We start from the raw sequence: 15,257 nt of genomic DNA on the forward strand, positions 1-15,257 counted from the left end.
AATCAGCGAGGCAGAAAAACTGTCACATCACAGAAAGGGATCCAACTTCAAAACATCCAGTCCCCAAGACGCACAAGCCCTACATCTAGTAACTTGCCCAGAGTACACAGGAATTCCATAGTGCTGTAGGAAAGTAAGCTAGGAGAGGCTGAAGGAGTAGTCATTGCCAAGAACAATGGAAGAAGAGATTTAACAGATTTTTTTTTAGTATGAAAATTTAAGAGACCCACTCAAATCCTTACCTACTAGAAACAAGCAATGATGGGTGGACAACAGGTTTGGTCTCTTTTTAATTAGTATTATTTGTACCATGCATCTGCCAGGAAAGCACACCCAATTCAGAAAGTAAGTTTACTTCCTATACACGGCATTCTACCAATGTTTACTCAAAAAAATCTTATTAGTTAAGTCACATAGAAGTGCTTAGTTTCCGAATTCCCAGCTCAAATCTAGAGCATTTGAGGCTAACAAAATGAGAAGACAGTAGTGTGGAGTGTAGCTTCCCACAATGCTTTCCCCACCCAAAGTCTCTTTATACGTGCAAAGCTATTGCTAATATCATGTAACAGTTACTGCTAGAGATTATTCAGCAAAAGTAACTATCTACATATCCCTGCAGGTCACTTCCCTATGTAAATTTCTTCTGTAGTTTGAAGCACTGTACCACCTTCCTTCCAGTCCTTGCCTGACATTCATAGCTGCATTATAAAACACAGCTGAAGTAGAACACAGTAATAGGCAGTTATAGTATGCACCTGTGTGTGCCGAGTAATCCTTGTATAGAGATAGCTCCAGACCCTTTGCACAGGCAGGTTACAAGTTTCACACTAATCTAATAGCTGATTAGCATCTTATATTTGGTGCAACACTGAAGACATAACCAGAGTCACAGGTAGTTACAGTGCTAGATGCTGTACAGGCATGCAAGACAGCTGAAAATAAGTCTCACTTGTAAAAACAAAAGCAGGCTTGGCACTGGTACACAAGATCAGAACTTCCTTCAAAACGCTTTCAGGCTCAAGTGCGTTTGTACAGAGCTTCATATATACTGTGATTTACATGACAGGATTATGCTGCAAGAATGTAAAATTCATATAACAGCACTTTGTTTTCAGTTCCACAGCCACTTCTGTCAGATCTGAGATAACAGAAGGGGTGAGAAGACTGACAGCAGAGGCAGAGAGCTTTTTGCCTTGACACCTTGCCCTGTAACAGACAAGCTGTGGGGGAAAGAAGCAGGGGGAAATAAAGCACTCAAGCTGGGGATATCTTACTTGAATAGCCTGTCGTCCTTGCTGAGCATCTGACAGAAGCTGAATAGTGAGAGTCCTGGAGTCCTGGAGGGCATCTTGGAGGTAGATAAAGCTGTGACCCACATGTCGTCCCATGGTACATTCCCGACATATGGGGACAGAACAGGTATCACAGTAGAAATGTAGTACCTAGAAGGAAAAAAAATCTGTATCACTATCTAATGAAGTATTAAAGAGAAAATAGTGCCAGGATTAAAAAATCCAACAGCTCAAGTATAAAGGAGATGGTTAGAGGTAGTAGCAACAGGCAAAGACTTCACAATAGTTTCTCCACAGAGGAAGAGCTATCCCTCCCAGTAAGCTCCAAATCATACTCTAACAGTTAGATGGAAGTGTCATTGTTTTCTTTGCAATACAATACTAGGAAGAGTGTCCACATCAGCTCCTCTTAAGAGCGGAAGCCATCTGCCAACACTTGCAGATTGGAGATGTCACCTATGGCAAGTTTCAGGTGAAGACTTTTCCTGCATACACAAACACCACATTCTCTTAAGTGGGTCATTTAATAATCACTGCACTGGAGAACTGCAGCACCAGCATACCCACCTCCCAGAAGGGGAAAACAAGAACCATCCTCTGTTTTTTTTTCAAAACATGCAAATTCCTCTATGTTCAAGGTAGTGACAATATTGGGCAAGACTCCCCTCTGCCACTCCCAACAGCAAAGCAAAAAAACCTTCGCTATGACAGTGTTTCTATGCTAGTGATAGAGATGTTTGAGTTGGAGAACAAGACTGAACATTAGCATGCCCATCAGAACATTTGAATGCTACAGTGAACTGGGTAACCACTAAAACCCCATTCTATTCACAAAGCACTTAAAAACCCTATATTCAAATCACAATGAAAGTATTACACAAGATGTTAGTCTAGGAAGTTGCATCCATTCATCAGCCATAACGGCTCCCATTCCACCCAGTAGAGGGAAGCAGCACACAGAAATAGCATCTTCTGCGACACAAGCAGAAATCAGCTGTTTTGTTTTCAAAGACACAAGTGAAGGAGCACAACATTTCAACACAAGTTCTGTATTCAACATCTTGCTCTTAGCTACATACACTATTTTTGTTAGTGTAATGTTAGAAAAATCTAGATTACCATGGAAGAGTCAAAAAACCACTATACAATGGCAAACAAGGTTTCATAGTGCAAACAATTTTTCCATCACCAGCTATTTGAAATCTACCTCAGAAAGGAGCAAGAGCAGAACAAAGATTAGGCAAGTGTTTGATATGCCTGTCTTCTCACAGCTGTCATCCAGCCACTCCCGGTTCCAGCTAACAGTTCATTGTATGGTGCATAACATCCCCCTTTCCCTTCTCCCTCAAAAGGAAAGGGGGAGAACAAGACAGGTGATTCCCTCAGATTGCCTGTGCTGCATAAAGTGACATTTTAAGCTCCTATAAGCACAACAGCTGAAGTAGTATATGGATTAATTTCTCAAAGGGGTATGTGTGTGTTTGTGCACACATGTCAGATTTTACTAAACCCCTTTTTTTTAAAGCTACATTTTGCTGTACGGAAACTGGAACAGACTGTTATGTTTTGCTTCTTTTCAAATACTAAACCCTTAAGCAGTGTCTCAGATCCTCCGTTTTTTGTAAGTAAAAAGCTGCCTTGGCTCTGAAATGCATTATTCAAACACATCTCCCTCAACTAGAGGGTTCCTTGTCTTTACACTGTGGTTGTTTAAATCTTTATACAATGTTCACTTGATCATGCAGTTCTGTAATTTTGCTGTTGAAATTACAGGGAATGTTTATTACATGTTGCTGAATGACTCCACTTAAACAACTGAGAATTTGAGAGAGAATGAAAACCAAGACAGGGTATCAAGTTAAGTCATATGAATCCGATATACTTTAAAAACATACAGCAGGGATTTGGGGCCTCAAATCAAGGAGAGCAGCTGAAAGGAAAATGGTGACCATATGAACAGAAGTCCAGAAGCAAGTTAAATCTGTTATTAGTCCTCCAAAATAGTCAACACCAGAAGCAAAGCTTGGTAAAACACCACAGATCAGTCCTGTCACCAAAGCACCGCTGCTGCAAGGTAGCAGCATCCAGTGGTAGAGTGTCACCTGGCTGTTCAAACCAAAGAGAAAGTAAGTTTAAGCTGTTCAGTGCCCTCTTGCCACCCACCAAAATGTGGTGGAAAACATCACTCCAGAATTTAGAATGAAGAGAGACAAGAGCCATAATCTCATTTCAGAAATATGCAGATTATGTAGGACATAGCAGAGTAAAGTCTTTTGGGTAAACACTACAAAGTCATTGACAAAACCTCGTATTTGTTTCTTAGTAAACAAAACAGTGAAAACATAGATGTAAAGTCTGAAAGCAAAAGAGTTAAATAGGCTTGGGTAAGGAGAAGAGGAGGAAGTAGACAGGGATGGACTGATCTCCATCATTACACTGTTACTTAAAACAGTTACCTTAAACACACACGAGAAAGCGCAAATGCATAATCCCTACTGCTCTCAGTGTGGAAGGGAGCTAGTCACCAGAAGTGAATTGGAAGAGACAGCCAGCTTCAAAGATGAGCTAGGAAGCCCTCAGAAACTCCTTTCTGGACACAAAAACTACAAGAAGAAACCCCAACCTGGCAGAGGTACAAGAAGGGCAATTCTCCTCCTGTGGTCAATCTCACATACTCACTGTCAGGAACACCCAGCAGGCTGAACATCAGCTCTACCAAGCAGCAGGACTACAATCCCAGAGACTCAAACTGGAAAGTACCCAGCTGTGCAGGGTGCAACAGCAAGGGGGATTTGTGCCAGCTGGGCTAACGGAGCTTGGAGCATAGCATCCAGCTCGCCTGCACTTGCAACCACAACTAGGCATTTATTGTTAAGCTCAAACCTGCTCGCATCCCAGTCCCTAGGTCATGGCCATAAAGGTCACATATTGCTAGATGACATTTCTATGCCTGTTTCTAAATAGAAGGGGAATAAAATAAGCCAAAAACTCCACCAAAACAAGCAATCCCCTGCAAAAAACCTCATAACAACAATATATTGTCCTATTGAAGTAGACCAATACAAGAGAGTGTTCTTAATTCAGATTTGATGCACTTGTAGTGTACCTAAAAGGTTGACAGACCCTCCCCCCCTCAGCAATGTGAGAAGGCCATGCAAATTTCAGTTGCACTGTTAATATAGCAACATACTGCTCCTTCTATGCTCATTATACAACAAATAACAAGACCAATCTTGAAATGTGTATGGGCAGGGGTAGCAGGAAGGAAGGGAAGCGTAATACTAAGTCTTCCATAACAGAGATCAGCTTATGATACTCAACTTAAAAAACCCACAGTACTTAGAGGAAAGTGTAAAACTTCTCTCCCTCCATCTTATCTGAAAGAGGCAGAGATTATACAGTCAAAAGATCCATCAAGCTGTAAATTAACTATTGTCCTGTTAATTTCACTGTTTTCCCAGATGTATGACAACTGTTTCATAAGCAAAAACCTTCAAACATGCTGCTTCTTCCAAACCACACAAACGTTCTGATAGGCAGCAAGGAAAGAGAGAAGTGAAAAGAAAGCAGAGACAGATTTTCCCTTTCACAGAAATTCAGAATTGTGTAAATTGCATTTAATGAATTGTTTGTTTCTGTAGTAATAATTAGGTAAAAATACAAATGTTTTAATCTTAAAACTGGTGCCTTTCCAACACCCATTTTGGTAACTATCTAGTAAGGGAAAAAAGATTCCTAAGCAAGTTTTAAAAAAAGAAATCTAATAAAGAACTGCTTCACTACATTAATTAGTATTTTAGAATTTCCACCAAAATTAAATTAAGAGAGAAGTCAGAAGCAGGAGGGGAATAGTTTTAGAGATAGTTAAAAGTGATTTATTTTAAAATAAATCAGCTATGGGTTGATTATTTCCCAAACAGGAAATATTTCCTGAATTGGTGGCATACAATTTTAGACACAAAACAATAAAGGGAGCCTACTTCAACTTAAACAGAATCAGTGAACCATATTACAGGGCTATTCATCTTTTACAGCCACAGCAGCCCAAGAAATACAACAGCAAGGCCATAAATGTGATTGCTTCAGGAAAGGCTGTACAGTGCACCGTAAAAACATTTTACAACGGCAGGAATTCCTGGGTGTCGTTCTCCCCATTTTTTGGTCCATCTGCTTTCAAAGGGGGCAGGGGGATGGGCGGAGATGTTGTTCAACATCCCCTGGGACTGCACAGCAATCAATCATCATCTGATGAATGGCCACTAAAGTTAAACCCTGACCCCACTCCACAATTCCCACACCAGCGCTCCTCTCCTTGCTGCTGACCAGCTTCCAGCATGCCCCCCCCCACCTTCCAGCCCGCACCAAAATTTCCCAAATACCAAGCCCAGACAAAAGCAATGGAATGTAGTAGGCACCATGACAGAGGAAAATTCAGCAGAAACAGCAGTTGAGGAGGCTTATCCTTAACCTGTGTTTAAATAAGCGTTCCTTCAGCAATACTCACAGTGCGCTTCTCCTCCCAGCTTGCAAACACTTGATTTCTCTTATTTCAAAGAACATTTAAGAGCATATATGCATGCAGTTGTCAATAAAGCATGTGGAATCTAACCATGTTTAAGCATTTGTTTTCTGTCATGAACTTTCAGTGTCTTGTAATGATTTTATTTAAGCCTACAGTGTTAAGAATTTGTACAAGGCAGCAACACATAAGGTCTCATTATTTTTAAATATAAGTCTGATGCTCTAAAAGCTACCCTGTAATCTAACCAACAATAAAAAAAATATACAGACAAAACAGTAGCCTCTTGGTTTCTGCTTTTGGAAAAGTTTCAGTATGGCATTTGTAAGCTAACTTAGTTTATGACCAAAAAAATCATACCTACCATAGTCAGTCTAAAGTTTTCCATTACTGAAGGTGTTTTATTATCTAGTTCCCTTGACAATAACTCAAACACCAGTGGCTTTGTTAGGTAGCGTGTAAAGCTTAAATGACTATGAATTTAGTATAAACTAATTTTCCAGTGAATTTTGGTCCTCCTCCCTCAGCACTGTTTTGTTTGTTTTGGTGGTTCCCCCCCCTCCCAGAACTGGAGAAAAAACCTGCTTCCCTGCATCATGCATGCAGCAGTTATTTATTATTTTTTTTAAACAGCATATAAATACACCACCCAGGATGACTGGTTCAGAGTTTGGTGCAGATAACTGCTGCAAGTTTAAGGGGAAAGAGGTAGTATTTTTACTCTGTAGGAAGCTGGTCCTTAGTTTCCATTTTAATAACAATTTGTGACAATTAACTTGCTTCACACCATGATCAGAGTTTTAGGAACCTAACTTCTACACTGATATAACTCTTGAAATTTAAATGCAAAATATTAAAACTGAAGATACGAACAAGCCATGTGATACACATCAGAACTACAGGTTATTTTCCAGTATACCTGAAACATTTTGCTTTTAGAGATACTTGAAAACCTCATGTTTTGTGTACCACTTAATAATCAAATTACTCTTAGAATCTATATTTTGACTTAGTGCTCTGGTGTAGAAGAGACTGGCTTAACACCAAGTTGCCTCACTGCATTCAGTGGTAATGGGAAACGGTACACAAACTCCAGAAGGTCTTCACAGCAGACAGAGTTAATTCTCAAATTCAGGTCAATATTCTAATAATAAAAGTTCTACAAGAATATGGGCACCTTGAAGAATTACAGCCTATACTACAAAGGGCTGTATGCACAGAAAGTTGTACCAAGTGGGATTAGTGAAACCTGTTTGCTATTTATTACCTTCCTTTGTCACTTTGATGAAGAGAGATGGGTTTTGGTCCATTTATAAGTTCATGAAGTGCAAGAGGATCATTCAGCCTTTCTGTTAAATTCAGCTTGATTTCCTTACCCCACATGGAGTAATAAAAGCCCAGCTAACAGATGACTAAGATTCATGCAATTCTGTAGGAAATTAAGCTGTAATTCCATATGCATTTTTTCCAGCACTAGTGTTAATACCCTTCCTTCCCCAGATGCTCCAGCAGGTTCTGTTCCTTGCTCCAGTTTCTCAGCCACATAGGTATCTCTTGGCCCAGCACATGAGGGGGAAGGAAGCTCACTAATAAACCCCCCAACCTAACCAGCACTGCTCTCAATGTGAAACCACACACAGCTCAAGGCTGTCATCTCACTCCAAAATTAAACTGACAGCCACCCTTTGAGGAAGCCCTATACCTCCTGCCTTCCTCCTTTCCTCCCCTCTTCACTGCTCCTCCAGTCTCAGTGAAAAGATTTGGGGATCTTTACAAACAGCAGAAAATTAGTTTTAGAAAATAGTTCATTCAACCAGATGACCCTGGGATCAGAACAGCATTAGGGCCAGCACAAGGGAGAAAGAACTCAGTTAAGGACAGGGAAACATCCGATGACAACTATCTACCAAATATCAGCTGAGCTACAGTACTAACCCACATGGTTCAGTTCTGATACTTTGCCAGCCTCACAGCTGGAAATCAAGTGTAAATCTTGTCATTGATAGTGCTCATCTCAAGGTCTAACTGGAAGAACAATATCTAACCCAGTTGAGTCTTGTAAGGTAAACAGGCTGTTAAACCAGACTACCATACTCTTAATTCTTGATGTTTATTTTCTTCAATCCTGCTGTGACATCATGAAGCCAGTAAAAACAGCTGCATATTTTAAATAGCTGTAATGTGACAATGTTGGGTCAGTCAAATCATCTAGGTTAAAAGCCAAGTTTTTTTGGAAGACCCATAGTTCTATTTGTCAAGTTTAGAAAACTCAGTGGCTATTACCAGTCAGCTGGGAATGGAGCAGAGACCATTTAAGTTGTCTTTGCCAATGCAAACAGCATTTGCAAATTCAAAAGAACTTGGTTCCACTTCACTCTGAAGGCCACATCATCACTGTAATAGTGCAACAACAGGCTGCAAACTGGGGCTTAGGAGACAGGAACTCACACCTTTGACAAAGCTGGTTTAAGGATCTGCTGCCTCCAGCATACTATAAAATTGCATCCTCTGTGTTTTGAGTTAAAAATCTTATAAATAAAGCTTCATGTGATGACTGTAGCTCCTGGTTATAGCCACCCAGCTGAAGCCCTGGAACTGCAGCATCCCAAGCATTTCTCACAGCAGCACTTCTGCCAGCTGCAGTACCCCCCTGTTCATTCACTCTAGACACAGGGAACACTACACCACTCACCTGGAATTTGCCTAGTGTTTGAGGATTAACATCTCATCAGCTATCTTTCTAAAAGCTGTTAGGTGCAAGGTAACTTGGCCAGCTGGTCTAATGTACCACCTCAGATTCCAGTTATTGATGGACTGGAAAGAACATCTCACGTCCACCCTTATTCATCACTCCAATTCTTCCTAAATAGGGATAAGCAAGGCTTAATATTCTTCTAATGATAATACTGAGGTGGCACAGGTATAATTATCCCACAGTGAGCTACCATTTAATTACTGCATAACAGTAAGTCTACATTCTGCCATTTTTTTAAAAAAAATTGTTTGTGGTAAGAAAATATGTACTTCTTTTAAGTCACAGCATCTGCTTCACCACTAAAGCAGGTAAAGCAGCCAGCCTATGGAAAGATGCAAAAGTATCAGTCACTAGCAGATTACTCAGCCAGCTCTTTTACAGATTTCAACAGGGGACACCAGCCTGTGCTTCAACATGTAACTCATTAGCTGTTTAAATGCAGCTTCTGTGCCAAATCTGCATGACACGAGTAACAGCAGGGTGGTCTTGGCACAGGGGACAGTGGGTGGATCTAAATATTCAACAGTTCAAGCAAGCTAATAGCCTGCTGTGGAAGCAGACATTACAGTGGGTCAGGACCCAGTTCTACTTTCAAGCCCAGCTGTCCAAGCCACTGCTGTAAGTCCCTGCAAATCCTTCACTGAGCCTCCCTAACTCTTCAGCTCTCTGAAAAGCTAGAGTGTCTTATAGTTCTCAGCCAAAGCTTGGCAATGATTTCAGTGATGCTGTAAATCGTAATGGGTTGACAATTGCGTTGCTCTTGCACATGGCATTTTGTTTCTTAGAGAGAACCAGACTTCAACATCTCTACAAACTCCTCACATAACACATTCTCCCTTTTCCTGCGCAGCTCAGCATTAGACCTTTGAAGTTTTTCCTTCTATGCACAGGAAGGGTTAGAATAGGAGTCAGGGTACACTCGAGGCTCCTGCATCCTGCCCTGTGACTAACATTAGTACAGGCCTCGCCTCTCAAAATCTATTTCCTCAACTCTGTGCTGTTCCTACACACTGCAGAGAACACTACCTCCATTCAGGTCCTTGGCAACTGTTGACCTTCACACAGAAAGCTGACAGCAAGGATGCTATTATATGCCTTACAAACAAATAGCTAGAAAACATTTTTGCCTCTTAATATACTAGAAACAAACCTTACTCCTTTCGATTTGATGGTGGAAAGGAGTGGGAAGAGAAACAACCCTAAAGTTCCCGACTTCATTCGAGGGCCAGCTAGTCCTCGCACCAAAGACAAGCCAACTGTGAAACAACATCTTAAGCTGATGGGCTGCACGCAGTTTGCCAGAGCAGTTTCCTGATCCCAGCACAAACAGGTCTTTTGTATGATTAATTTTCTTACAGAGCTAGTCTGTAGTCAAACCACCACTACCTAAGAAAATTTACTTTGGTACAACAGATTCCCATTAATATTTTTAGAGGGCTTCTCTGGGGGGTCAGAAAGCTTATCAGGCTAGACATCTTAAAATTCATAATGCTCAATTGTTAGGGGAAAAAATGAGTATGAGGAGAAAGAACACATTTATCCAGAGAAACTGTGGCTTTACCTATTTTAACTCTGTGATAGGTTCTACCTCAGTTTTATTTCGTGTGGGGTTTTTGGGTTGGTGGTTCTGTGTTTTGTTTTTTCTTCTTTTAAGCAGTAGTAGAAATCTTGGTTCAGAAAAATATTCTTTAGAACATGAGTTTACACTTATTCTTTCACAGTGTAATGCTTCAATTACATCATCTAGTACTTATTTGTTATAAGAAAAAGACTGAAAGCGCACATTTGAAAACTCCCACAGTTTAACATGTATTTAACTTGCAATTCAAACCACAGCAGCTAGAGAATACAAATTCTAACAAATTCTGAGCCCACTTTGCAGCTTTACTGTTTAATTGTTCCCCCTTGCTTATATGGCCTTACTGACAGTAATAGGGAAGAGCACAAGAACCTTGAGTCAAAACATCTAGTAAAGAACAGTGCTCAAAAGTAGTACATTTCAGATAAAGGCATTTTTATATGGAAGTACCATTAATATAAACCCAGAAGCTTGAGGTAGCTCAACATCTTTATTTTCTATCTTCAAGTGCGTACTCTATTTGGGTGAGGTTTGTCTCTGTACCAATTATTCCTTTAAAATCATTTTTATAACATTACATAATCTCTGCAGAATTAAAAAGTACCTCTACAGCTTTTTGAAAAAAGGAGGATTTGTGTTAGGATGAAGGAAAAAATATAGCAACTTTTAGACTAACAAACCTCGAAGCCCTTTTAACAAAGGGGGTTGTTAAACATACATTCAGCAAAATGAAGCAATTCAGATTTTAACACCACCACTATAGACTCTGGTAATTCCAGTTTGTGTAATAGCCTAGTAGGCAAATCAGTCCACATACTTGTACCAGACACTGTCACCATCATGTCTGTCCATTCGTCCCCCCTCCCCACCCCCCTGCCCATTTCCAGTATCAGCTCTTCAGAGATTAGCTAGTATTATGCAAGCTAATATCACTACAGAGATAGCAATTACTGAAGGGATTAGACTGCTTGCAATGACTCCTTGTGGTAAGACTCAGACCCTCACATATACAAAAAAAATTAAATACCTTTTATCAGTTTAAATTTAGAAACAGAACCCTAGCAATCCTATGGCAGTTTAAACTACATGGAATAAAGCCAAAGAACAGTAGTAGAAATTCATGCATTAGGGCACAAGCTGATCACCTGAGATATTATAGGAAAGAATTCCCACTGAGAAGTGTGTGAGGAAAGAGGAAACTGCCTGGTTGGCCAAGCATGTGAGGCAGACGGGGAGGGAGAAGAAAGCATCATCCTTCTCTCCTCTCCTTATCTCCCCACCACCCCAGCATTAGGCATCGGCTACTAATACAGCCTGGATGTCTGATAGGAACAGCACAGTTCTGCCATTCTTCCCACTTCTGCCTTGCACCTCTTCTGTCTTCAGAGGAAAGCTGTAACAAGAACAGCCATGGTACTGAACCCCCACAGCAGGAGCTGTTAATTTTTTTTCCTTCTTTAATTGTGAAACAATCCATGCCTATTAAACAAGTCCAGTTACCACCAGTGCCATATGCACATCAAACTCAGGTCAAAGTGAATATGACCAACTATAGCCTTTTATTAGGAAATACAGGCAAGACGGTTGTCTGGGAAAACTGACATATAAACCCATTCCAAGTGTTTTATACTGCAATGTTTTTAGTTACTGCTTATGTGGAACAGGTTTTGTTGAAAGCACAAAGGCAGCACTGAATTGGCCCAGTCTGTTCTTTGCCTTCCCTGCTCCTCTCGCCTTACTCTGTCACAAACACTATTTTTACAACAACTATATACCCACATAGCAAGTCCTTACAGAATAATGCCTTTGAAGGAACTTCTCTTCAGTGAAAACCAGAAATGGTGAACATGAACATTTGGAAGGTATCTTTTCAAAAAGCATTCAAGCTCTCACTCTATACCATCACCGTCAAATGCTCACACACTAAAAATATGCAAGTGTAAAATTTTTACTAGCTTAAGTACACATGTTTCAGAGCAGGAAGAAAAATTACAACATGTTGAGGTTTTGGTTGGGATTCCTTATAAATGAGGAATCTTAATTAAGCAAACACAAATTTGGATTACATTGAAAGAAAAAAATTGGGTTTGCTCCAGACCCAGGCAGTAATTTCTGAAAGTGAATATATATATATATACACACACACACACACTGTATCAGGGTTCCTCAGCTAACACCAAATTGTACCATCCATGTCAAAAATAATGATTATCTGCTCCCAACATAGGACTTGGCACATACACTGGAGTATCTTATTCAGAGAAACAATGTTGTCCTTGAGGATCAAAGCTTTGCTGCTTGTAGTAGAATGCTAGACTAAATTTGTCAGATTAATACGCTTGTTACAATTCCTTTTAATTTTAAGAAGGATTATACAATCACATTTTATGAAAGACTCTTCATGAAAGTGTTATCCTATGGGTGCTAGTGCACTATTACTTCCAACTGAACTCTAGTATTTAATGTTTGTTTTGGAAGACCTAGCTGTCTTAACAGCCACAGGGCATTTCAATAATCATATAACAAACATTACTGCAGGTTACTCTTTAATCCCTTGCGAGTGAATGAGTAAATTCTTGTCCATCTATCATATAATGACACAGCTCTGCAGTTACTGCCAAAAAGGTACTGTAAATCATAAAAGAAAAACATCTAAGAATAAGGAGATCTGTTCCAGGAAATCAGAAGTGTTTACTCTGAGTAATTTTTTCTCCATCACTATAGAACAGTAAGAACAACAGATAAACCTTTGTTTACAAGCCATTAACACAAAATTAGAGACTTTTTATTGCTATCCGAAGATTTAAGACAAGTCCTGATGAACAATTTAAGTATGTCTTCATATATTCTAGTTGTTTGCCTCTCTAGCAACAGCACAGAAGCAAGACCTCCAAGTTTCAGAACTCTAAATTGATCACTTACCTGCCTCACACTTGTTTTTGAATGAGTGAAATACAGGCACAAGCAAGTTCAAAGCCTATGCTCCCCCCCCCCCCCCAAAGTGGTCTTTGTTGTTTGGGGTTTTTTTTACCCCAAAAAATACTTTTTGCCTTTCTGTCACAGATTTAAGTGCTGCACAGTGTCCTACTGTAATAGCCCTTTTCCTCATGGAGAGTACTTAAGATTGCTTTCCTTTTGAATTTGGGAGAGGTGGGAAGAGATAAACATTCCTGGATGAATATTCCATTAAGTGAAAACTGAAAGAGCAGAATTTCTACTCCTTCAAACCACAGGGTGAATCTGAGGTGCTTACAGACAATTAATAAGATAACACTGTAACTGCACTTTGTCATTGTGCCATAGACACCATTATTGAGTAGTAGGTTCAGTTTTGGGAGAGTGAGGACAATCTTCCATCCCAGTCAAAGTTTAAGTTATAATTGATATACACAATTTATTTTTAACCCATTCCATGGGGCTCCCATGGGTATGTATTCATACAGCCACCAAATAAATTCTGTTGTAGAACATTAGTTCTTGGTCTAACCAAATGACAGTGGTTTGGTGCCAGCCTGTCATGGTTCAGGGGTGTATTTCAAGGACCTTTTAACAACTGGAAAGCATTTTGAATTTTTAAACTGTTTAAATACTTTGAATCCCTGAGTGAAAGCACCCACCTTTTCAATAGCAGCATCAACCATTCCACATAACACTAGGTTTAGATTGCTTCTGTATTGCGCAGGCAAGTTAGCCTTACCCTAAACTTTAACTGTAGCCTTGTTTGAGCCTTAAATCAGGATAAATGTAAATATAGAAGGCTTGTTCAATCATCAGTGAAGAGAAGAAATGCTATCCAGGCTGAATTAGAGGGGAAGAGTCAAATGTGACTCACTTTACTGAAGGAAGAAGGGATAGCTAAGAAAGCTAAATCCTTGCCCAGTTCTTGAAGAGAAAAATATGCCCTACTCTTACTACAAAAAAGCTATTTTATGATATAATCCACACTGTCTTGTTATATATAACACATTTCTAAGGAAGAGACCATTCTCACAGTGAAAACATGTGAAAGTGCACCATGATCATCTACATTAGAAATATGCTGTTTCTGACAAGCACTGTCAGGAGTTTGACTGCAGTTTAGGTACACCAATTCACCAAAAGGCTGGGTTTACACAAGGTAGTTCCCCCCCCACCCCCGAGGGAGGAAGCAAGTAGGCAAGAGAGAAGAAATTTTATTATCTCTGCACAATCAGCAGGAAGTTTTTATGAACACTCTTGTGTACACACAAGTCTTACATGTTAAGCCATGATCATTACTTTTTTATCTATTGCCAAACTAGTCCTACATGTCCCCCGCCTGCTAAGAAGAAAGTTTGAGGAAGTCATAGATTAGATTTATTCTTTGAAAAAAAGAAGAATTTCTGCAATCCGGGCAAGAAGAACAAAACATGCTTAACCAGATTTCCAAGCACAAGACAATTAACCTATTGAGTCAAGTCTGCTTAGTCAAAAGACTTTCAAGGAAGCTACCTGCCTGCCTCTAGAATATTCTCTGAGGCAGTGTTTTCTAGCACAGAACTCTGAAAGACAATATGCTGAATTAAAAGAGAAGAAGGCCAGGCTTTTTGGACAGTGTTGTCATGCAGTTCTTACAGCAACTCTGCACACAGTGCTAAGCACTCTGCTGGTTTCTTAAATAAGCTATTAGGTTAACTTATTCTAAGACACACATGGCTTATTGGGACAGTATAATGGGTGCGTGTGATCAAGAGTGCAAGGGAGAGTTAACACTCCGTAAGTTAACATAATAAGGATTTCGGGAAAAGCTGCATCTCTACCTTTGTACTCTACCAAAAGGTTAACTTGCTGCACGCCACCTTTGCTATCAAAGTAACAGAGCAGCTTTAAGAGCCACACACAGGCAAGTACCTCTAGTAGCTTACTACCAAGACAGACCTACTGCATCAGGAACATCGCTTCCTGTAACTCTGCTTTCAACTAATAACCAGACCCACTGATTCACTTAAGATTTAATGAGATTACAGCTTGAGGTGATTTGACTGGAGACCATAAAAGTTTTAGGAGCCCATCTGCTCTGCAAAACTAACCTCTCACACAAGCCCGGGTAGGAGCTGACCTTTGAGAGCTGCAGTGCAGTTCAGGCCGGAATCA

At 40.0% G+C, this 15,257-nt stretch overlaps 1 protein-coding gene across 1 annotated transcript in view; it reads right to left on the minus strand.

Annotated features, from left to right (window-relative positions):
- Positions 1-15,257, minus strand: part of TRIM71 (tripartite motif containing 71) — a 57,052-nt gene that overhangs the window by 14,138 nt on the left and 27,657 nt on the right. The window contains exon 2 of the mRNA XM_059819052.1: positions 1,275-1,442. Within this exon, the coding sequence (XP_059675035.1) occupies positions 1,275-1,442 (168 nt within the window). The remainder of the gene's footprint in view (positions 1-1,274; positions 1,443-15,257) is intronic.

The sequence above is a fragment of the Gavia stellata genome, chromosome 6 (assembly GCF_030936135.1).
Source record: "Gavia stellata isolate bGavSte3 chromosome 6, bGavSte3.hap2, whole genome shotgun sequence".
NCBI classification, from domain to species: domain Eukaryota; kingdom Metazoa; phylum Chordata; class Aves; order Gaviiformes; family Gaviidae; genus Gavia; species Gavia stellata.